This window comes from Bos grunniens, chromosome 4 (assembly GCF_055505025.1).
Source record: "Bos grunniens cultivar Pamir isolate PY7600 chromosome 4, Bosgru_T2T1.0, whole genome shotgun sequence".
Lineage (NCBI taxonomy): Eukaryota > Metazoa > Chordata > Mammalia > Artiodactyla > Bovidae > Bos > Bos grunniens.
Genome location: NC_141168.1, coordinates 52,750,513 through 52,772,812, shown reverse-complemented (window position 1 = coordinate 52,772,812; position 22,300 = coordinate 52,750,513). Strand labels below are relative to the sequence as shown.

At 43.0% G+C, this 22,300-nt stretch overlaps 1 protein-coding gene and 1 long non-coding RNA gene across 18 annotated transcripts in view; one reads left to right on the top strand and one right to left on the bottom strand.

Moving 5' to 3' along the window:
• CREB5 (cAMP responsive element binding protein 5) overlaps positions 1–22,300 on the bottom strand; it is a 489,069-nt gene that overhangs the window by 125,999 nt on the left and 340,770 nt on the right. Inside the window, exon 1 of one of the 17 annotated variants that reach the window (XM_086396412.1) lies at positions 11,475–11,539. The exons of the other annotated variants lie outside the window; for them this stretch is intronic. Coding sequence (XP_086252538.1) covers positions 11,475–11,521 — 47 coding nt within the window. The 5' untranslated portion in view covers positions 11,522–11,539. Of the gene's footprint in view, positions 1–11,474; positions 11,540–22,300 lie in introns of those variants that run through there. 17 annotated transcript variants of the gene reach the window in all.
• Positions 11,675–12,879, top strand: LOC147374147 (uncharacterized). The gene is made up of 2 exons (XR_015162490.1): positions 11,675–12,408; positions 12,661–12,879. It is a non-coding gene; the product is annotated as an uncharacterized LOC147374147 (long non-coding RNA).

Genomic DNA, 22,300 nt, shown 5'->3' with positions numbered 1-22,300 from the left:
GAAAAGGTAAAAATGGAGCCAGACGGGCCCTGCTTTTTCTGTTCTGAAGTCCTTCAATGATACCAGAAAGCTGGTATCATTGAATTTCTTTCCAGCATTCCTAGTTTTCATTTATTTCTCACTTTGAGCTCAATAAATATAAACAGGCATGAGATGGGGAGGGGGTGACATTTTAGCAATCACTGCTATGAGGTATTCTCACTGGAGGGCCTGAAGACAGTCATCTGTGTTTTCTGTGACTGTTACTCTCCTTTTGGTGCTCTTTTTGCAACAAATTAATTTTCATTTTCCTGGAGAGGAAGGTCCTACCTCCAAACATGGTGTCAGATGCTGTACCAACAAGATAATAAATAGATCCCCCATTACTTCCAGCACAGAGTTAAAACATATAGATTAAAAGATAGCATAGCTTTTTTTGCGGTCTACATTGACTTGAAACCTTTTGAAAAGTACATTGTTGTCCCCTAGTTTCTAAATCGATATTGGCAGTCACTGAATGCATCCTTTCTTTCAAAGGAAAAGAAAGGAAGGAAGGAAGCAGGCAAGCAAACCTTGGTCATCCTGGCTTAAACAGGAAAATGAAACAGGGGCTGAAGACAACATTGCTACACGGAGCAAATGGCCTGGCCCAAGCCTTCTCACCCAGGCTTCTTCCCTCACTCGCCGTGTGCAGCTTACCCCAAACCCACTCTGTCTGTGCTTTTGCACATGAAAAACGAGAGACTGTAAAAGTGTCAGCCGGCATCTGTCAGCAGTAGCCAGTAAAAGAGAATGAGAGGGCATGGAATACACAGGATGCACAGCTCTTAGAAGAGATAATCAGTCCATTAGTCCTTCCCATGATGCACCTGAGTTTCCTCATGCCAGTAAAAATTCAAAAGTGTGGAGAAGTTCTCATTTAGCTTATTAAATAAAGAAGCTACAACAGAATTCAAGTTTCCAAGACCATTCCCAGCAACTTGAAAACCTCAACCCATGCCCTGCCTCTCTAATATATAGCATTTCCATGGTGCGGCCGTTTTAATAAACCAATGACTATTTTCCTCCAATCTGTTTGCTTTTAGTGGGTTTTTTTCTTCTGTCCCCAAAGAAGCTGGCACACTAATGTCAGACAAATGACTAGAATAACTGCACTGCTCTAGACACAAGTGAATAAAATATATCAAATACTCCACATCCCTAGAGTATATTATTCTACTTAGAAAATGGTATAATTGACTTTGGGTAGTATGGGAGAAAAAAATCCAAGATTTTTGAGTGGTGGGGTTATTTTCTGGTAATTGCTTGACTTGAAACTTTAGCTTGTCCATCAGACAGCTCTCCTAGCCCTATAAATGTGGGGCTTTTTGGTAAAGGGAGGGAGGTTATCAAAAGAGAACTGACAAAATGGCTAAAGCCCCACAGACCTTTTTTCTTGTCATAAAGTTGTTGTCAAAAAGATTCGCTATTATGTCTGGGATGGGTGAACTCCGTGGCATTTTGTGTTCAGTTAAAAACATCTCAAACCATTTTTCAAACATTTTGAGGTTTGGCAAAAACCTGAAATCCATCTTGCCAAGCACTCCCCGCCCCCCTTAATTCTTAAACCCATGTGTCTTTCAAGGGAAATTTAATCCGTATGTTTCTGATTCATTTACACTTAACTCATCAAAATGGTGTTTTGTAAGAGCTATTTGATGTTCAAGAAGTCTTATGAGCTTCTCTTTTTATAAGTCTGAAAAGCCTTTCTTTCAGAGAACCAGAAAATTGTATTTTACCAGCTGTAAGCCAAATGATTTGAGCTGTGTTAAGAGTTAAGAACCTGCTGAATTTAGGAGGCAAGAAAATAGACACAATGACATAAATAAGTGTTCTCACGTCTGCCTGCTTACACTTCCACCAAAGGCCTTTCAAACTCATTTTTCCCTGAAGAAGCCTATCTCATGAGGCTTGAGAACAAGTCGCAAAGCTAAAGCAAGAAAGAACTCTGGTCCTACGGCAAAAATTCCTTTTGATTCTGGAGATGACCGACTAAAAATTCCTAGCTGAGCATCATTAGAAGTAAACCAGGTGTGTTTCATTAGATAAACCCGTTACCAAGAGAATAAAATAATCAATGAATGCCAGAACAAGAAGAGACTTAGATTTCTGGCCTCGTAGTATTTAGATTGTGTTCCAAGGACTTCTGGGTGGAGGTGGGGACACGAGTTGAGGGAAGAGCTGTGGGCCAATCGGAAGCTCTATTTTCCATATTGTGTTTCTACATAAGAAGACTTTTGGTAAGTACTCCGAGAGTAAATTCAGTTTGAAAACAAATACCTTAATTTTATATGAGGACCCTGAGGTCTGGGGACAGAATCTTGGAGTTGGGACAGAGGTGGCACTATAACCCAGGTCTCCTGACCCTAGCCCAGCACTCCACTGACCTTTCCACTATGCCAGTGCTTTCTGAACTCTGGCTGAGGTTCATTAGAGGGCACTAGTGAGGTATTAGTGAGGAACTGGTGAAATCAGTTTAATCCGACATGACTAGTATTTTTTAGGATGTGATCTCCAAGAAGTTAAGACACAGTAAAGACTAAGTATTGCTTTATCAAACTATACATACGCACACATATGTAAACATACACACACATATGTAAAAATACACATGTTGAATCTATTGGGTTGCAATAAAAAATATATCCCTTACTGTTGTTCATATGAAAAAAGTTTTGAAACCCCTTTATCATACAGAAAACTGTGTTCCTTTTCCTGGTAGTTCAGCCAATAGCAATTTTCAATTTGCCTCATTAAAGACCACGTGGCTAGAAGAAGTGGCATGATGAGCCTTCTCACTTCCTGGAAGAAATCCTAAGACTCACCGGGCTATCTCACTGAAGGAAACTTAATACAGATTGGGAGAGAACGGAACAAAGAACAAATGTGTGATGGGGGCGGGATGTGGGGACAGATACCTAGTTGAGAAAAGAAGGCATCATATTCATCTTTGTACGATTTACAAATGGCAAGAATGATGTTCGACTCGCATACCAGCCAGCTGCACAGTGCAAAATCCAGATGTATTAGCACCAGCATATTTCCAAAGTGCATCTTCCAAGCACTTAACAATCATTAATTAGTTAGAAACATCCTTCCAAGGTCGGGAGGCACAATAGTTCATCTCCACACCATGGAGCTTTGGAGACTTCAGGGAAGCTGAATAAAACAGCACCTGGATAATTACTGTGGAAAGATTAATTGGGTTAACTGGCTGTGAAGGATCTTGTGACAAAGCATTATGAAAAATGCTGTCCCCACTGTGCACTCTTAGATGTCAGCGCTGGTGTCTTTTGTGCCAAACAGCCGAAAGTTGCTTCCATGGCAAAGGATGCAAAGTTATTAAATCAACTATGAATTACCCTTTGCTCTTTTTTTTTTTTTTTTCTTTTTCAGAATCCTAATGAAGTGACAAGTTTTCTGTGGTCACAAAGTGCCAGAGTCTCTTTGGGATTAAAGTGCAAAGTGAGGCTGGATTGGGAATTGTGGTCTAAAACAGTTCCCTATGTGGGGAGGGAGAGGGAGGAAGCAGCGAGTTTCAGAGCCCAGAGGTCACATCCTGCAGGTGGGTGGGTGCTGTTTCTGGGGTGGTTTCCAAGCTTTGTCCTCATTGGACACGGCCAGGCAGTCGGTGTGCTGAGGGCTAGCAGGAGAGGGAGGAAAGGAGAGAGCAGTGGGAAGCACAGAGAGCCTGACTCCTGGACGGTTACCCCATCTCACGTACAGACAGGGACGACGGGACGCCCCACCCACTAACTAGACACCGGGGAGCTTTTGGCTGGAGGCAGAAAGCAGACTATCTGTCTGCTTCCCCACCCCTCCCTCCAGACCAGAGGGTGGAGTGTTTGCACAGCCAGGTGCCTGAATGACTCCCAGTTTCTCCCAGCCTGCCAGCGGCTCTTTTGTGCCCCTGCACCTCTGAGTCTTTCTTTGCACTCTCCCCACTGCACCATCCCAAGAGCCAGAACTCAAAAGGGGAACTAGAAGCATATGTTTGAGCAAGAAGATGCAATTCCTGGGTCCAGGAAGTCCGAGAGCCTGGCAGGGTGGAAATGTGCTCCTCAATGCCTTGGAGCCGGTTCTGGCACTGCCATCAAATAGCTTTAGAGTATCAGATACTTCGTCACATTTCGGAGAAGCCTTAATTTCTGAATCGGTAAGGTGAGCGGGTTGGGTTTTGGGATTTTTAAAATTTCCTCCTTATCAAGGCATTTAGAATGATAGAATTATTATTCTATAGCTAAGGAAGTTCTAGATGCTGAGCATAAAGGCCAAGCAAATGCCATCCCTTGTGACCTGTACATAAGAGCTTCCTCTTTACCCTCGGTGGAAGGAAATGGCAACAAGCAGCTTCACACTGAGCTAGGGGAAGGTCTGAATTAAGAAAAATAATTTGGCTAGCGAGAGGCCACTTCATAACCCGTATTAGGGTGGGTGCTGGTGAAGGCAAAACTAAAGGTGAAAACGCAACACGAGAGTAATTTACATGTACATTTATACTAAATGGGTTTATCATAATTGCTGTTATTATGATTAATTCCAGAGGAATTAAAGGAGATCAGCCCTTTTTTTCAGAGTGTTGCTGAGCTGACTGAAGTATTATGATAAATAAGAAGGTAAAGAAGAGGCAGATGCAAAGGAAAAATTGCTTTATGCCATCTAAAAAATACATCTGTGCGTGCTAAGTTGCTTCAGTCGTATTCGACTCTTCAGGACCTTATGGACTGTAGCCCGCCAGGCTCCTCTGTCCATGGGATTTCCCAGGCAAGAATACTAGAGTGGGTAGCCATTTCCTCCTCCAGGGGATATTCCCGATCCAGGGATTGAACCCGTGTCTCTTATGTTTCCTATCTACTACTTAACTAAAAAACGTGGGGTGGGGGAGACCCAGAGCTTCTTAACTCTGAAATAAAATGTTTTAGTTAGATTTTAAGCCTTATTTTCTGGCCAGTGAAGAAATGGTCCCAAAGTATACAGTCAGCGTTATGCTTCTCTCTTCACCTGTCCTGTTCACAGCTTCCCTGGCCTTCCATGATTCAGTTTACCTTTCTGGAAAGGAACTACTAAATAACGGTGTTTCTCTCTACACTATTGATGCCCCCAAAAGACCATTACCCAGTCTTCCAAACAAAGTCAGCCAGTCTCATCATTAAATAACTAACACCTATGGAACATTTATTAATTCCATGCTAAGTGCATTATAGTCATTATCTCATGGATTCCACTTCATAGATGAAGTAACCAAGGATCAGAAGCATTCAACAGATCAAAAATCACACAGCTAAATGTGGTAAAGCCAGAGTTTGAACACAGATCTGTCTCCAAAGCAATGCATAGGACACAATTACATGGGACGTAATGATTTCGAATAAAGAGGCTCCACTTCTGCAAAAAAGCTTGCTTTTCAACCTCTCCTTAGCAGTGATATAGGTTCCACTGAGGGCAGAAGGGCAGAGTCAAATGGGCAGCCAGGCTCATAAGGCTACAAGAGGGCCAGCTGGCCCCTCTGCCATGTTAGCACACTTATCCAACTCCACATGACTTTAAGCCTTTTAAGATCTTTGATTTTAAAAGTTCATAGGCTCCTAAAACACAGTAATTGATGATAGGCATTGCAGCTTATAGAACACTGCCTCTTGGCCCCACTTCCCATCTCCCATTAAGATGAGTGATTTAGTCTATGCATTAATAGATAGCTTGGCATTCCTTTGAAGCCTTACTGTTTTTTTCCTAGGCTTTGCTGTTTTTGACACATCCAGTTCTATTTCAGTCATTAAAGACAACAAGGAAAAAAAAATATAAGGTAGAATTCAATTTTGGGTATCATGTGGAGGAAAGGAAGACCCTGCTGATAGCTAGGTGGGTCTTGGCTACTGTATAACTACTGTCGCACTCTCCATAATGATTGCGAACTATTGATTAATTCTTCTTGGGTGCAGCGTTGCTTCATCAATCATTAAATAAGCTCTCCTGCCAGGGTAGGCACAGAAAGAAAAGATGTATGGACTTGTTATAAAGTGTATGTGTACTGCATCATGGACTTTGGAGTGCTCAGTCAAGTCAATTTCAGGTTTCAAGGATGTAAGTAGTCAAGGAACTGCTGTGGTTACAACCAAAATTCATGAAATACACACTGCTGAAAGCACCAAACTGTACTACAATTTGATCAGACTAGCAAAGTCTGTTTAAAAATTATAAACTTCAGAGACTTCCCCAGCAGTCCAGTGGTTAAAACACTGAGCTTCCACTGCAGATGGCACAGGCTCAGTCCCTGGTTGGGGAACTAAGATCCCGCATGCTGCATGGCACAGCCAAAATATAGGAAAAAATTTATAAACTTAAAATTCGGACCACAGAGTTTTTATTGACATGGCTGACTCATTGGAAAAGACCCCAATGCTGGGAAAGACTGAAGGCAGAAGGATAAGAGGATGACAGAGGATGAGATGTTTGTATGGCATCACTGATTCAATGGACATGAACTTGGGCAAATTCCAGGAGATGGTGAGGGACAGGGAGGCCTGGAGTGGTGTAGTCCATGAGGTCGCAAAGAGCTTGGCAGCTGGACAACAACAACTACCCCATTTATCAATGCCACCCATGTTCCTTCCTTCTCTCAGCTATTTCCCATATCCCTGTGCAACGCCCGTGGCCCCTGGCACAGGTACTCATACACACATCCTTCAAAAACCCAATGCAAAAGAAGTTTCCCTTCCAAGATCAGAGGCCCACAAAGACCAAACGGAAAGAGAGCAGAAAGAAGCAGCCTGCATTCAACCCACTGCTTCTACTTTTTTCTGTGCAGTTTCAGAAGTGACCACCCTACTTTCCTTCGGGCTCGTGACAGCACTCCATCTCAAGTCCACACTAATTTCTGTCTCTGAATGTTGACCTGACCTCCCTGACCAACATGTACTTAGTAAATCGGAGACATTTTTATCATGCAGCTTTTGAGACATCCTGAAGTCTGCTTCCAGCAGAGACTTGGGGCCCCTAGAATGAAACCCCTGATATGAGTCTTGGGCTCCATCACTGTAATAGAAACCCACCAAGTTCACTATCATCTCCCTTTGTTGTTGGTGTTCATGTCCCTTGTCACCTTGGAAAACTCCTTTTCAATCTCTAAAACATCACTTTTGCCATCAGAAAAGATACAAGAGAGGAAGTAACAAGCCTAAAAGGTAGTGTCACCTGACTATAGATATGCATTACACGCGTGAACTATTGCAAATAGAAATTCTCTTAGTCCAGTCCAGAGTGGAATCCAGTTCTCATGACTGAATTTGCTCTTCTCCATTTCACTCCATTTTCCCATTCACAAAGCCACAGCTGAGCATGAATGGGGATGCAAGAGTCTTTTTTCCAACCTGCATTGTTCTCATCTCTCCCTCCACTCAGGTCACTGGGAATTTGGCAGATTTTATCAGCACTAGTCCTCACCTCACTTTAATCAGAACAGTACATTTATTTCTGTTTCAAGTACCTGACTTGATCTCAGACCTGCTTGATTTTCTGAATAAAAAGAAGACATAAGGGAAGAGAGGCTGGCAAAGGAAGCAGCCTGAGTGATGCTGGGAATAGGATGATCAGTTAGAATCTGCAGTCAGTCACCCACATAGATTCCTGGGGGGACCCTTTCCTGCATCCTCATGAAGGCAGCAGCTGAAACATGATTCCTATGATCTCGTTGAGCACTGGGGCCCTTAAAGAATGTCTCCAACCCTGATGACTCCACATGGTAGGTGTGGCTATCCTCACTTTACAAAGATAGAAACTATGGCACAGTGAGGTTAGGTGGCTTGCCAAAGTCATATAACCAGCGATTGGAGGAGTGATTGACTTGAACCCAAGTCTTTGACCCCCAACTGCATGCTCTTTTCAAAAGACCACAGTCCTTCTCTGATCAGTAGCTGTTTGGTTTTCTGATGTCATCCCCTTCCTTCACGTTGTAGATGTGTCTACCGGGGGGAAAATGGCAGGGGAAGAGGAAGAAGGCTGAGTTCAGTACTGACTTAGCGTAGCGGTAGACAGTGGATATCCCTCTGCTCTGTGCCTGGAATACAGATGGAATATATATATACCTCTTCTTTTATGCCATCAAAGCCCTGCCTCCTCCTTCACCTGCTAATATGTGAAGCATGGCAGTAGGGACCCCCATGGAGGGCAAACCTGCCACTCAGACCACACCTCAAGGAAATGTAAAACAAGGGCAATGTCACCGAGATAGCTCATTGCCAAGCACATCCATGAGGCCCCTGATGGTCCTGAGGGTGGAGAAAAGTTTGTCAGTGATGGCAAGCTAGACTTTGTGTGGATTGGACTTGAGGCACTGAAGCTTGTGTGAACTGTGGCAAGTCTAAGCCTCAGTTTTCACATTCATAAAGGCAACACACACACACAAATAAGTACAAATAAATAAGAACACTAAATAACATCAGCCAATTGTGATCATTGCCAATATCCAGGTTGTGATATTTACTAGAGTTTTGTCAGATGTCACCAGTGGGGGAAACTGGGTAAGGGGTGCATGGGAGCTCTGTATTATTCCTTATAGATACATGCATGTCAACAAGCACCTCAATACACATTTCAATTAGAACACAACAGTATTCAAAACAAAAACTCCAAGCAAAACAATTACCAAACAGCAGAGCTAATGATTCCTATTCTTCTGCGTTATCATGGGGAGAAAGTGAGGCAATAAAAGTCTGACTGAGGATCCCAGTGAGGCTCACACTCCTAGCCCTGCCTCTCTGTCAGTCATTTCAGGACCTTTCTGATTATAGGTGAACACCTTGGAGCCAAATCAACACAAATGGTAATGCTCTAAAAAAAGAAATCATGCTCTCTTTATTCCTGAAGAGTCTCAAGCACATACTTGGCACTCATCAATCTCCGCACAATGACTAATAACTTCAGCAGTGGTTTCATTTCAGTTCTGGGTAATCGACCTCCCCCCCACCGCCACCCGCAACAGGCACAGTTTTCCCCGTGCACTATCAAACTAGGTCCCTAAATACATACTTTACAATAAGGCTGCTATCCTGGAATTTGGCAGAAGAATAGGGATATTGTTTGGTAAAATTATATTTCTTACAAGCACATATAGTTTTGCCTTTCAAGTTTTTGAGGATTTTAAATAGCCTTCAATCTCATCTAAAAACTTGAATTTACGTTGAAATTATAGAAACCTATCAAGAAGTTGTATAGTTTTGGGGGATTGAATTCACTAAAAATACTGTTTTGAATATGAATATGAGTGGATGAAACATATATGTCTCCTGTATTTTTAGCACCATTGTATGCATTTGAGGGACTTGGGTCTTTCAGAAAAGTTTATTCTTGGATTTCTCCACCATTCTTTTTGACAGACTCACCTAAGTAATTATCTCTCATTGAGGACTCCTTACAGGCTACAAGTGGAAACAGAATTTCACAAGAGGCACATTCAAGCCAAAAAGCAAAAGAAACAAAAAAACAAAAAACAACTTTTAAAGTGAGAAAAGACATGTTCCCCTTTACCCTCCTCCATTCATTTCTTTCAACGCACTAATTCATTTTGAATTCAAACGTACTTTTCTCTGAAAAGCAATGCCAAATACCTTTTAGCAAAACTTTTAAAGAACACGGACACAGACACAGAGCTTTTGAGCTTGAAGGGACTTCAGAGATCACCTTAGATTGGTTCCACACAGGGAGGAGGGGCTTGTCTCCCACCTTGTCTGCGCCCTCATTTCCAAATGAAGCCCAGATGCTTTAAGGGACTTGCTCAAGGTCACCAGGATTAGCACTCAGGCCTCCTGACCTCTACCACATCATACTGTTTCTTCCAAAAATTACTTCCTCCTTCCCTTTCCCTTCCATCTCTGCCCCAAAAAAGAGAGAGGGGAGAAGATCCATAAAAAGTCATGATTAAGTATATCCCAAACATGCATTAAACAAACATAAACACCTTTCTGGTATGTGCCCCACGCCTCAATATGCATCCAGCTCTATGATGGTCCAGACTGACTGAGCCAGAGAAGTTTTGGAGTAGCGAAGAGTCAGGGATCCCTCACTGGACTGGCTTTCTAGTTGTGGAGGGCTTCGGCTGAGAACTGTCTAATAAAGCTGGCTGGTTTTAGAAAGCATTCAGCCCAGGCCGAGCATCACAGCACTAAATGTATTTTATGAAACACACAGAAACGAGGTAATAATTTTCAAAACGTCAAAGTCTCTCCCTCTGGGTACCCTGGATCCTTAGAGCATTAAGAACACCATCAACTGTCCCTGTCTCCATTTATTCTGTGTTAATTCCTTACTCGCAAATATTAGCTGGCTGCTTTTAGACAAATCAATCCGGAAGTTTTCATCATCTCCCCCACGACCACAGAATCTCATCTTGAATATAACTGAAGAGCATACAGGTTTTAAAGTTAGCACCCGGATTAAGTTAATTGTCACGTGGAAGAGCATGAAGTTAAAATTAACTGCTGTTAAGCATTAGCCGAAATAATAGGTGAAAGACTACAGTTACTTTTGAGGATCATCATCTATGCCTTTAAAAACCAACAGTACATTCTTAATAATAAATGCAATAGTACAACTCTTCCTACTCAGCAGGACACACCAAGGAGTTCACCAGGCATTTACAATTCACTGGTTACACTCAAAAAGCCATCCCCTCTCCCACCATCACTTCACTTCAACCTTTTATGAAAAGACAACAGTTTTGAGCCATTTAAGAGAAAAGGGAGACAGAATCCTGGTGGAAAATAATACACAGCTGTGATAATATCATGGTTTTTTTAAAATACCATAATATAGTTTTACTTTTAATAATAAAAGATAAAAAAGGGGCGTCTGTGAATAATTAGAGATTGCAGTCTGAAGCCAGTTACAGTCACTGCAATTGATAATAAACTGAAAACCCCTTGAGAGCAGGTAAATGCTTTGCAACCCTGACCCCCTTGCTCTCACATTACTTAACTACCCTGCGGTTCTTGCATTACATCACCATTCAAGCGATTGGTTCCTGCATTTTAACTCTCTCCCTGTCTCCTCCGATTAGCAGCGACACTGCAGGCAGAGAAACTTCGCCTGAGTTTGCTCTTTCTCGCTTCGCTTTTTATTCGTGGCTCTTTTGCTCCAATCCCTCTGGCTCCCTCTGCTTTAAAAAAAAAAAAAAAAATTGTGCCCAACCCAGCCTTGGTTCAACTCATTCAGGTCGCTATACTAGAACAAAAACTCTGATCCAAGTGAAAAGAAATGCCTCTTCGGGACCAGAAGAGGAGCCCAGCAGAGGGGCCGGGGAAAGAGGAGAAGGAAGAAGAGAAACAAAGCCGGGCAGAAAGGGGAGATGGGGCGAGAGAAAGAGGAGGAGGAGGATAAAGACTCAAGAAAAGAAGGTGGTAGGGGCCAAAAAAAAAAAAAAAATTATAAAATCGGGAAAAAAGAAAATAAAATTAAAAACAAACCTCATGGACATCACTGAGGCTGAATTCCCTCCTGAGGTGCAGAACATGAGAGCTCTGGAATGAGTGTGTGTAGAATTTGAGCCAAAGCTTAACTAGCCTGAGTGACTCACATCCTTCCCACTTGATTCCAGGCCAAGCGATGATGTAATGTGCTGGCCCTTCTCTAGCGCCCGGCTCTGGCTCTCTCCCTCCGGCTCGCTCGCGCGCTCTCTTTCTCCTGGGTTCGCCCTCCTCCCCCTTCTTTTTAGCTCAGTGCTGGTGAAGTCACCATTTAAATCTGGCAGAACTGAAGCAAAAACTTCAATGTAACCAAAACAGCCCCAGGCCGAGTTCCAGACTCAGGGAGCCTTAGTGGTGCAATTGCCCTTAGAAACGAGTAAACAGAGCGAGGAAACAGTACCGCCTGGGGATGGCCCAGCTGCCTGGGACTCAGAGAGGGACCCTGAGTTCTGTGGGCAGGGGTCCACTGGTTCTGATTTTTTTTTTTTTATGCTGATTTTTAAAAAAGTCCCTGAGTTTGGAGAAAGGACAACAGTGGAGATGCAGGCAGAGATGGAGATGAAAGAGCAGGTTGGAAAGATGAGTAAGAATAACTAAGACAGGTCACCAGCCCAGGCTTTCTTCAGAACCAGATGATCCGTCTCCAGGGCCTCACTGCCCCTCTGTGTCCTGGAGCTGGATAGGGTTTTCTGTCGCTCAGTGTCAACCACCAGCTCTCCACCAGAGATCTGTCACATCTGACCTCCTTGTCAGGAAGGGCAAACCTACTTTTGGGCCAAACACTTGCCTGCGTGAGGAGCCGTCCAGAAGTGGGAATCGTGGTCCCTACTCCCGTGGCCCCCGTTGATCACTCTTCTTTTGTGTGCAGAAGAGAGAAGGACCCTCGTTGCAAAACACAGAGCTTGTCTTCCCGAGATTAGCACTCCACTCTCAGGTGAGTCGTCGTCAGAAGAAGAGGGAGTTAGAAGAGGTTCACCCCCCAAATGAAGACACTCTGTGGGTTCCGCCACTGGCTGGGGGAGCAGTGGTATGGGTGGGGCTGTCTGTGAGTTTTAAAGGATACAGGGAGAACAGTGCGTGTGTCTCTTTCTTAATTACAGAGGGAGGAATAACAGCCTGGGGTGGTTGAGGGGGGAGTCAAACATTATCCTTCACAAATGACAGTGAAGCCCTTTTTTAATTGCAGAATTCCACCCCTCACTGCACACCTCTCCTGCTCAAGATTCTACCTAGAACATCCAGACACCTGGCCACTTTGTTAGCACAGCATTTTCACTCTATCTTCTCTCTGTTTTCTCGTCCCCTCACCCTGTCTCCTTCAAAAAGGAAAAAAAAAATAGTAATTTTAAAAAATGGGAAGTTTGCTAGAATTTTTTTTTTTTTTTTTTTTGGAAATACCACAAAAGCAGAAGAAAGGCATGGGGTTGCAATTTTTTTTTTTTTCCCAAAAATATTTGTAGCTTTTGCCCAAGCCTATTGCCTCTCATCCCTTTTTGCGATCAGTGAATTAAATAGGTGATACAAACATTTTGTTTCTCTACATGTTGTCAAGCAGAGAAGATCCCAACTTCTAAACTCTTTTCAGAGAGATTTCTTAGTTTATTAAAGGTATCTGCTGCCAGGGGACAGGGCTGTTCATCTGAGTCCCTTGGAGTTTAAATCAGAGCGTTAGGGACTATTGCCAAACTCAGGGTGAAAAGTTAAAAAGCAAGGGTTGCCCAGAAGTCTCCTGACCTTGGGGGCTGGAGAGGGGAAGAGCTTTCTCCAGCAGTTTGCCTGGAGCATGACACCCCTAATCGACACTGATGCCACAGTTGCTCCAGTGACACCTTTATCAAGGCAGGCAGCTCTGAATTAGAGGTGATCAGCCGTAATTACAGCTGGCGCCACTGAAGCCTGTGGCCTGACAGCGGCAAATATGGTTGTTATAAAGTTTGGTCCACCATGTCAGTGGCCTGTATAACTCACTTACGTCCGACTCGCCAGGCAGCTATTGATTTTTCTTCTGATGCAGGGAATAAATAAAACAAAATCTTCAGTCGCTCCTACCAGCCCTTCCACTTCAGGGCAGGATGATAAGATTTTATATCAAGGACTTTCTCCTTTTTATACAAGCCATTGATCATACTGGTTAATATAAAGCTAAGGACTTTCACTTTTCCTTCTCTGCTCCCTACAACTCACCTTGATTTTGTATTTAAATATTATTTTGTGTTCAGTTATATCTGACTCTTTGTGACCCTTTGGACTGTAGCTCTGTACCCTGCCAGGCTGCTCTGCCCATGGGGTTTTTTGGGCAAGAATACTGGAGTGGGTTTTCCATTTCCTCCTCCAAGGGAATCTTCCTGACCCAGGGATTGAACCCACGTCTCCTAGTCTCCTGCACTGCACGTGGATTCTTTACCTGCTGAGCCATGGATATGTGATGCCAGTTTCCAAAGTGTAGCCTTCCTGTAACCACAAGGAGAAACACTATAAGACTTTTCTTAGACGATGTCCCAGGGGCTGGATTAAGCTGCTAGATAGTACACCCTACTTTTTTTGTTTGTTTTTTCACTGAAATAATTGAAAAATATTGAAATAATTCAAATAATTGAAAAGGTATCTTTCTTGTGGTTTCCTTGGAAAGTAACTGGCCAAAGACAGACACAGACCTCTCATGAGACACACAAGCATTTTTGCTCCCGCCAGGAGGAGGAAGAGGCCTAAGCTTCCAAGACGGAGAGGGTGCCTCTGATCAAGGGTGTCATGGCCAAATTCAGTGCTCCTAGCCAAACTCCGAGGGCCCCGTACCTGATGGTGGTGATGCCACCAGGCCAACAAGGCACAGGACACGCTGATGCTGTAATGAAACTTCTTTGGACGGCTGGCTGGAGTCAGAATCAATTTCAGAGTTCAAAGGGGTCTGAGTATTTACATTTGCCTTCCAAACATAAGTACCCACCTTCCCCACCATTCCAAATCTGGCATTTTCACTGGCTGTTGGGTTTCCCCTACTTGAAAAGAAACCCTGTTTTCCTATTTCCCTTCCTGTGAGCAGCTAATGATAGAGAATATCCTGTTCCCAAAAGAAAATTCCCTTCCGACTCAAGAGCTTCCTTTTTCACCCATTTGGCCGTCTCGTCACCTCTCCCCCCTCTCCCAGCCCCCTCCATGTCCTAGCTGCTCTTGTGAAGAAGGGGGACTTTGCAGATCAGGGTTATAAGATGCTGTAATTCCAGCGGGAGCCTTCTTAGAAGTAGGCCCTGGCCAACCAGCTAGGCCTCAGATTAGCTGGCTTGCTCAGGAATGCTTACAACACCCTCCTTTCAGAACGTGTCATCCTTGGGGAGAGGGTGGTGGGTACCTCACAGCTGTTCGGTGTAACTCACATACTCTCAGCTCCCGATGAAATGTTCGGCTCCGAACAAGTGAAAACCTCTGAGATTTGAGCTCAGAGTTCAGAACACATTTGGACTATCTCCAAATCAACCCACTAGAAAAGCACAACTTGGACTGCAGGATTGAAGGGCACAACAGCCAACTCAAGTAAATTGTGTGTGCCTGGGTGAATTTCTAAGCTCAAACACGTTATGGAAACACACAATAAATATAAGAAATGATAACAATCCTTTCTAGACAGAGCTGACTTTTTTAAAAGTCTGAATTTATTCTCTTCAAGGAAAAGCATATCATCTTCTTTCAGACCTTGTATTTTAAAATTTAACCCACGATTCCTGCAGTCCCAGTGGAGTTTGAGGGGCCAGATAATTTCAGAGTTAAATAAGCTCTAATGACTATCACATGTACCCAGTCATAAACCTAGTATTAAAAATTATTCGGAAAAAAGTGGCATCTCTTCCTTTTTTAATTTACAATAACCATCCAGGTGGTTTTCTAAGGCCTCCTTTGCAAATTGCTTCCAGCGAACCTTCCGGTCACAGACCACTGCACACCCACGTGGTGTCATTCAGCATTCCCTTCAACTTGGGTGTGCTGTGTTTTCACAGTGGACAGAGGTTGAGAGGCTGTCTGGGTCAACCTGTGCAGCATGCAAGCGGGATTCACTGTTTAGATGGCTGGGTCTGTTACAGCCAGCTCCTGGCACTCCCAGGGAGAAAGTTAAGAGAGTGGTCAGTCCTTGGTTACTTCTGTCTTCTACCTACTGTAATTCCAACATCCCAGGTCTGGCTCCAAGTACCCTCAGGCAACTTGCTGGCCTTCCTTGTGCCAAAATCTATTTCTGATGTTCTGAAGTGGTGATATTGAATGTGACAGACAAAGGAATGAATATCTAATGATGGAAGCATCAGGAAACCTTGGGAGTAGGTAGGTATTGGGAGGTTATGAGATCCCATTGATCAGCTGTAAAATATTATCATCAATTTTGCCTACTCATTATGTACTTTTCCCCTAACTTCTCCATTTTAAAAATGGGTATGTCATTTTATCACTCAAACCCATCACAGTGTCTGAAAAGCAGTTGATATTCAATGAGTATTTGTTGGATAATTGAATGAATGAATGAACTCCTGAATTCAGGCATTACCTTTTCCATGAACAGCATGCTGGATTACCAGGCTGGGGTAGGAGTGTCCCTTTCTCTGGGCTCCTGAGGCATCATGGATCAGATTCTATGCCAACAATAAGCCAGTTACCTCCGCAGGAACTGTGAGCTTCTTCAGGGCAGAGGCTGGGCGGATCCATCTGAGTGCCCCTAGCACTTAGCAAGCAATTGACTCTCACACAGTAGGTTCTCAAAAAATGTGACAGAACAGAGCTATGGCACCACAGGCTTCTCAGTCTTCCCTGAATATTTCCCCTCTTAAAAGTCTTTTTCCCCTTTTGCATTCTTACAACTCTTCTGTGGCTTCTTTAAGATCTGGACATTCTAGAAGACCTGGAAAAATCATCATAATAATAAATCCTGGAAAATACACTGGTTGGCCTTGTCCATCTCTGCACTAGGCCATTTTTTTCTCAAGGGGACTCAGATTCCTCTTGCTCCCCTTTCCCAGAACCCATATGGCAGCAGTGCCAGAATGAGCACCCTGAGGTTTTTATGATCAGAGCAGCTGACATTAGACTATTTCCGCCAATTTCTTATATAAAGCATCCAGGGGAATTGAAACTCTAGGTGAAAGGAACTGGCATTCTCCTATTGGTTGGGGTGTTTCTCGTGTGGTTGCTGGGGTGTCCTAAGGGAAGGAAGACTGCCCCCAGGACTTATTCATTCCCCAAAATGAATAGTGTGTTAGATTTTTTTCTTTTTTTCCAGTTTTATTGTTTTATTGAGAAGGAATTGACATATATCACTGAAAAGATTTAAGACAGAATGAGGGTTTGATTTACATGCATTGTGGAGTGCTTAGGTGATATCATTTCTAACCAGCAGAACATGCTGAGTCTTCCAAGTTCACGGGGAGGAAAATGTGTGCCCACCAGAACCTGACCATCATTTGCTGCAAATTCCTATTTGGAATGTTACCCCTTTGCATAGTTTTAATTCAAACACCGGGGTGTCTACTTTCTAAATAGTCACCCCCAAAGTATACTTTGCAGTTGCACAAAAAGGCTTTCTGAAAAAGATGACTTAACTTGTTTGGATATTAGCCTTGAAAATATACCCTATTATCTGTTTTCATTGTAAAACATGTTAAAATGAAAAACAAACAAACAAACAAACGAACAAAAACTCTGCAAAAGTAATAATGGATTTGAAGAGGTTTTGAGGGTACTAGAAATAAAAAAGGAAGGCTTAAACTTGGAAATTGTATTTGTGGTTGTTTTACTTTTCACAGAGATTCCAGCTATAGGGCTCTGTGTGTATTTAATAACTGACCTCCCCCTACTCTGAGCAGAGAAGTTCACCAGCACTAATTTATTCAGAGGGTTCGGCAAGAAGAATCAACCCTCCAATACTTTTGCCTGGAGGGGATGAGATGAATTTTTTTTAACCCTGAATATGAAGCTCTTGGGCCTTCCAAATGAAATTATCTATGTTTTTATTAACAAAGCCCCTGAGTTAAAAAGTTGGTTTTGATAAGTAAGAATAAATGGAAGAGAAAACTGCTGACATAATATTTTGGTTTCCAAACCCACTTCCACATTCTACTGTCCCTTCTCAGGCCGTACTTGACTCTCATGTCGGTATTTACATCAGAAATCCCAGAGAGAAAGGTGCAGGTAATCCTGCCTTATGCTGAAATTCAGACCTAGACCTTTAAGAAAACGATCATAGTGACACTTCCATATGCATGGCTGTGTGTTTTTGTCTTTCTAGACGTGTAGCACTGTGTGATTCATAAATAACTCAGTCTTATCCTCTCCATTCATCTGAGAGGGAAAGTAGATGTTATGTGGTCCAAGAGGTCTAGAGGTTTGGAGGTAAAAAAATTCTAAATTTCTCATTCTTCACAAACTTTAGAATTTCCTCTGACATGAATAGAAATAGGAAAGAATGAGAGATTCAAGCACCATCTGGGCCAATCTGAGTGCCCAATGTTCCCACCCAAACTGGAAAGCATGCCTTTAAGTTGGTGTTGGAACATGCCTTTCCTGAGTAATGATCCTCCTTGAGAATCTCATAAAAACTGGAAACTCTCCTTTTAACCATAGACCCCAGGTTAAAAATTCCCAGGAAAAAAGCATGTTCTCTTTGCATTAAACTTAAGCTATATCCTTTTATAGGAAAAGAAAAGCAGGTATGCACAGATGAATCTCAATGCTTTGAAGTCTAACTCCCAGTCAGGCAGACCACAGCCTTTTTATAGCTCAGTGGTTTTCAGGTTTAGTGTACCTGAGAACAGACTAACATGCAGATTCCCAGGTGCTGCCCCAAAGATTCCAACAGCCATCGTGGGGCCTAAGTATATTTTTAAGCAAAACTCCCTAGAGATTTTGATGCTAGTGATCCACACACTACACTTCAAGAAAGAGTGAATTCTAGGTGGTCATCCTCAGTCACAGAAATATTGAAAGTGAAAGTCGCTCAGTCACGTCCCACTCTTTGCAAACCCCATGGATAGTAGCCCGCCAGGCATCTCTGTTTATGGAATTCTCCAGGCCAGAATGCTGAAGTGAGTAGCCATTTCCTTCTCCAGGGGATCTTTCCAACCCAAGGATTGAACCCAGGTCTCCTGCATTGCAGGCGGATTCTTTACTCTCTGAACCACCAGAGAAGCCCACAGAAATATTACAAGCAAATAAACTAAATAAGTAAAACAAATAGAAATAAATGTGTATTTTCCCATTGTTCAGGCTCTAAAGGAGCCATGGTTTTCTTTCACCTTTTTTTACGGTAAAAAATAGAATAATCTGCCCTAAAATGATCAAGCTTTTCCAAAACAGGATGCCTAAAAAAAAGGATAAAAAGAAAACATATGTGTTCACAGTAACATAACGCCATCCAAACAGTCTATGGAGCTATGGTCTCCAGGACCCCGATAAGATTAGGGTTTCCTGACCTGTGGCTGGCTCAGCAAGGCATTTCTCTCCTATGTTTACTATCAATACTTCCAGATGTTTACTTTGCAATATTCCCAGTCTCCTAATGACTATCACAGGGAGGGTACCTCAGGGAGAGGAGGGGAATACTGGTGGTAAACTAACAAGTCTACTGCACGACACCAGCTCACCACAACTCTGGTGGTTATTTTCTAGAACTTCGACTGAACATCCAACAGTGCACTTGCTTCAGATATGCTACAGAATGCTACAGATTTCTGCACAGGGTACCCTTCTCCAGGGTTCTTTACCCATTTCTTTCTAAAGGATGTTATCAAAGTTTTTCAGAAGTCTTTCATTTTTAACCTTGTAAAGTGCCTATCCATCCACAGACCCAAAAACAAGAGTGACCGATGAAGGGGAATGAGGATCATGACCTGTGAGTCATCAATGGATGCATCTACTGTTAAGTGGGAATTAAGTGTCTGAATTACAATGATGCTCCTTGTAATTGCTGTTGCACCAACTCTTTCACATTAATATGGTCATAGCGCCACTGAAACAGCTACTGAAAGAGACACCACACACCTGAGCAGGGGACAGACAAAAGGAAAAACCTTGGGAGGTGCTGAATGTCTGGGAAATAATGCTGCAATGGAGATGGCAATGTTCTCAGGGATAAAGAGTAGTGAACATCAAAAATAATGATGTGCTATGCCCAAAGCAAAGAGGTCTCTTAAGTCTTTGCTCACTTATAACCCTTCCAGTCAGGGACCATCATGCCCCTTTCATGCCGACACTTGTTGAAGCTTTTTACATCCATTTACTCAGAGAAGCTTTCTAACAGAAAAGAAAGACCTCCAAGATTTAGGGAATGAAGAGATATTAGTCATTATTATGACTCTCATCTTTGAATGAAATAGTTTGGGGGTAGCTATTTTCTTAAAGTTCTGGATACTTTCAGAAATGAATATGCTGCTGCTGCTACTAAGTCGCTTCAGTCGTGTCCGACTCTGTACGACCCCATAGACGGCAGCCCACCAGGCTCCTCTGTCCCTGGGATGCCCCAGGCAAGAAAACTGGAGTGGGTTGCCATTTCCTTCTCCAATGCAAGCAAGCATGCTAAGCCGCTTCAGTCCTGTCCGACTCTGTGCGACCCTATGGACAGCAGCCCACCAGGCTCCTCTGTCCACAGGATTCTCCAGGCAAGAATACTGGAGTGGGTTGCCATTTCCTTCTCCAGAAATGAATATAAGCATTTATGAATATAATGCCTTTTATAATATAATGAATACAATCACTGTCAGCAAACTGCCTTTTCATTTTGGTGAAAAAAAAAAAATTATTCTTGTTGATTTCTCACAGTCCAACCCAGAGTCTTCTCTGTCTCAAATCTGAGATGTCTTTGTGTGTGAGCGTGCATGTGTACCTTATGCCAAACTGAAACCGTATCTTCAATGCTAGGTTGCATAGGGTAGCATACTTTAACAAAGTTAGATGGTTTCGAGCCTGGAAGGCCCCATAACTCAGTCTGGGGCAGTTACATTTTAATTTGTCGAAGTTTCTGTTATTTTAACAAAGGCTATTTGATGTTATCTGATATCTCTTGGCCTGGCCAAACCTCAGCAAAATTAAGATCCTTTTGTTTCTCTCTCGTCTCCCCTTTCAATATCTGTCTATATTTCTTGATGCCCTTTTTTTCTTAACTGGTTTCAAGTCATTTCACAAAAGACTTTAGCAGATAAAGGTAAATTCGCTATACAGTATATGCTGAAAAGTCAAGGAAATGCAAAGCCATGAGGTCTCATGAGAGTAGCAGAGGCACCAGCACAGAAAATGGGAGGGAAGTGTATTTGTAGATGGATGCTGCTGAGTCTTAGGTTCTAGATTTCAGAGAAACAGCAGAAAGCAAAACCAACAAGGTCTCAGACGTCAGGGAGACAGCACTCTAATGAATGGAAAGAGATGATAAATAAGTAAAGGAGCAAGCAAATAATGGCAGATAGTGACAACTACTACAAAGTAAATAAAACCTGGTGAGGAAATGGGATGTTGGGTGTGAAGTCTTTCACAGAAAGCATTCAGGGAAGATTGCTCCAAGGAGTTGACATCTTACCTGAGAATCAAATAATGACATACAGAGGTGTAGGTGTAGATATGGGAGACAAAGTGTGCAGAGGAAACAAGCTGGGTTAATGGGCTAAGACAGGAAAGGACTGCGTGTGCTTCCTGCACAAAGAGGAAGAATGTCATGAGGGAAGGAGAAGGAGAAAGGAAAGAAAGAACCTGAGAGAGGCAGGTAGGGGTCTTGCAGACCATAGCAAAAATTTTCTAGTTTATTGTAAGGCAGAGAGACGCCATTGGTAAGTCTAAAGAAGGGACTGCCATAATCTGATTTGTATTAACGGCTATATGGAAAATGGACTGTCAGAGGGTAAGAATTCAAGTTTGGGGAACAGTAGAGAGATTTTTCGATAGTCTGGAGGAGTGATGATGGACGCTTGCACTAGGCTGGTAGCAGAAAACATGGGTGAGAAGAGGGCAGAGCCAGAAGCTGAGGTGGAGCCCACAGCACCTGAATAGCCACAGGAGCAAGAAAGAAGAGGCAAGGACGACTCACATTTCTGACCCGATCAGGTGGGTAAATGCTGTTTCCATTGACCTTGATGAACAAGACTGGTACTGCAGAAGACTTGGGGAGTGGGGTAGACTTTTGCTCTGGACAAGTTAAATCTGAGATGTCTAGTGACATACAGATGGAAAAATCAGGAAGGCAGAGGGGCAGGAACGTCTGAGCTCAGCAGGGCAGTATGGCTAAGACATCCATTGGGAATCAATTCTGATGGATTGTCTTCAAAGCCACAGACTGGGTGAGTCTCAGAAGTGAGTCATAAAGGCTGCTCTTACAGTAAGAGGTGGGCAGAGGAAGATCAGTTAGTGAGGTGGGATAAAAACCAGGAAAGAGGCAGGGGAGAGTCCTAAAGTCAGTGTAAGTACAATAGTTATTTCAGATGACCAAAGAGGATGAATTTATTGAGAATCACCCATCCAATTCCTCCTGTGGCTGTGCTCTGCCTGCAAAAAGATGAACAGGCAACAGAGTCAGCTGATAGAATAGTCCTTCCAACGCTCTATCACCTTTCTGCAAGCACTCTGCCCTGTCTCCCCACGCTTGTGAACATCAAGAAAGAAATTACTGTAATGCAGAGAATTTGAGGGTTTTATTTGCAAGCAACAAAAGATAAGGAGCTTAAACAAATTCTATCTCGGGTCAAAGCTTTTAGATACTCTCTGCCTGGGTACCTTACCCTTCACAATTCACTGTTCCTGAGGGAGCTAAACCATGGCTCTAACACCCAGATAAATATGCGCAATTTTTATTAGCGAGAGATAAACTTCCT